The 2,639-nt window shown below is 41.6% G+C and overlaps 1 protein-coding gene across 1 annotated transcript; it reads left to right on the plus strand.

Moving 5' to 3' along the window:
* Window positions 1-393: 393 nt before the first annotated feature.
* LOC311034988 (DNA-directed RNA polymerase II subunit RPB7-like) lies at window positions 394-912 on the plus strand (the record flags this gene model as incomplete). The annotated part of the gene is made up of 1 exon (XM_084043037.1): window positions 394-912. The coding sequence occupies one exon, from the start codon at window positions 394-396 to the stop codon at window positions 910-912; it is 519 nt and encodes a 172-aa protein (XP_083899163.1).
* Window positions 913-2,639: the final 1,727 nt, after the last annotated feature.

Raw genomic sequence — 2,639 nt, forward strand, 5'->3', positions numbered from 1 at the left:
TGCCATTAGCGTTGGACCTGTTTTGGCTGGAAAGATACAGATAGAATGTCCACGTTTTAAACACCAGTTTCAATCACAGACCGACAGGGAGATTACGCGATTGTACGCCATTGGCAAACAATAGACCATGCTCACACGTCGGCCATATTGCTATTAAATCAATGAAGTTCCACCCCGGTTGCCACGGCAACGGGGTTGCACTTTCAATGTAGAATTCCAAAATGGCCACCGTGTGAATATGGTCAATTGCAAGTTCAGTGTTGTTAGGTAACGGTTTGTGTCATGTGTGACATCAGATCAGAGCTTGGTCAGCTTATATCAGTGAAGAACGAGGGACACACTCACACAGACGGAGACGTAGATTGACGGAGAGAGAGACCGAGTCAAAGGAAAATGTTTTACCTTATTTCTTTGGAACACGAGATGTTGTTACATCCACGGTATTTCGGTCCCAATCTTCTTAACATTGTGAAGCAGAAACTGTTCACAGAAGTGGAAGGGACATCTACTGGCAAGTATGGTTTTGTCATTGCAGTTACCATGATCGACAACATCGGTGCCGGTGTGATCCAGCCAGGAAGGGGGTTTGTCCTTTACCCGGTCAAATACAAGGCCATCGTCTTGCGTCCATTTAAAGGGGAAGTAGTGGATGCTGTGGTCACTCAGGTTAACAAGGTTGGACTGTTCACCGAAATAGGTCCCATGTCTTGCTTCATCTCTCGTCATTCTATTCCCTCGGAAATGGAGTTTGACCCGAACTCCAATCCCCCGTGCTATAAGACTGTCGATGAGGACGTTGTCATCCAGCAAGATAAGGAGATCCGGCTTAAGATCGTGGGAACAAGGGAGGATAAAAATGACATTTTTGCCATTGGATCTCTCATGGATGACTACCTTGGTCTCGTCAGCTGATTTGTCTGTCACCTTTTCATATGGGGCACAATGCGTGTAGAGGCTTGGTTATTTTGTAAAAAAAAAAGATTATTTTTCTATGCCAATTGATTTAGGTAGGTTACAGCTGTAACTGCTTAAGTTCATTATGGTACAGTATGTTTTATAAATTGTATTATTGAAAATGATGGAAAATAATAAAAAATTAATTCAATTTTGCCAGAAAGAATGTAGCCATATTGACATGCGTGTCATGCAACACTAGTTTTGGCTCACACTTCATTTTGTTTACACCATACTTCAACTACTTTAGTGACTATCCCGACCAAAAGCTCAGCTGGGTGAAGACCTTGTTTTTGACACGCTTCAATAATCAGTACTTTCTATACTGGGTGATGTTCACAGCAAAGTCATTTCATATTGCTTACTAAGAGGTGCGCTTGTGGAATGTATATCACTGCCAGGCCAGATGGAACACCATATTTGGGCAAGTCAGCGATGTCACAGTCATCTATGACGCATCTTTGACATTATTCCATATAAGGTTTCAGCCGGATCAGACCCCCATTGACTTCCATTATAGCATTGAAGTTATAATGGCTATTACTATTCCTGTTGAATCTTCTGTCTATAATTTCAGGAATCTCTGTCTTGTGTGTCTGTCTGTCTGTCTGTCTGTCTGTCTGTCTGTCTGGACAGATATGCCTAAATATGAAGATAACCTCCCCACACTCCCAATCTCTCCCAGTACTCTGACAACAGGTACTGCACTATTTTAAAACAATACATACTATGTGAGAAGAAAAAACCCGGACAGACAAACAGACGAAAGCAAAAACAAAATCCCTCCATGCCTTCAGGCTGTCAGCGATAATAAAACCATGCAGTCTCCCAGTCCCCATGCCTAAATTGTAGTCCTGTGTCCAAGTGTTGATCTCTGAGATTCTACAATGTACAGAATGGTTTAATTTTTTTTCCTTTTTTTTTAACAAGCAAGAACAAATTCCCATGCCTTGAATCTTAACACATTTTATTTCTCTAGTGCTTTATGGTTGATACATTCCAGTGTGAAAGCAATGCCATCTATAGCCAATATATATTATAGATGCCTACAGTACATACTGTTAAGATGCTCAGACAACCCAGCTTTTTGGCTCCTTTTATCGTCCTGCTCTCTTTGCAACCTCAGTTTTCTTTTCTGATGAGCACCTGATTTCACATTGTGAGGCATCTTTTCTGTAGTTCACTTCATTGTTGTTTAATCATGTTAAACCATGTTCTGCACACCTGACCTGACTGCTGACTGGGAGATGATGACAACTTGAAACTTATTTTAAGCCATAAGGACATGAACTGGGTCAATGCATGCCAGATCAACACAATGAGATGAAATGATAAACACCCCCCGCAATCTGTTGGAGATTGACACGTGGCAATTTTGACAAGTAACACGTGCTCATGCACCTCAAAATAACTCAGGAAACGTTGTGCACAAAAACCATCCGCATCCGCTTTACAATTTGAAATAAACAAACTGCCAAACAATCTTAAGCCGGACTTGAGAGCGTCTGGCGAATCTCCATGGGGAGAGAGTTCCAGAGGGCAGGGGCTGCCACACTGAAAGCTCTATCGCCGAGGGTCCACATAAAACAAATAGTTGAATTTACACATTAAAACCCCCGAATCTGATTGGAACAATTAAAGTATGAGTTGGGTACATACCTAATAGAAATACTAGCGTTGATTAT

This window comes from Gymnoscopelus microlampas (assembly GCF_963454915.1).
Source record: "Gymnoscopelus microlampas genome assembly, chromosome: 19".
Classification (NCBI taxonomy): domain Eukaryota; kingdom Metazoa; phylum Chordata; class Actinopteri; order Myctophiformes; family Myctophidae; genus Gymnoscopelus; species Gymnoscopelus microlampas.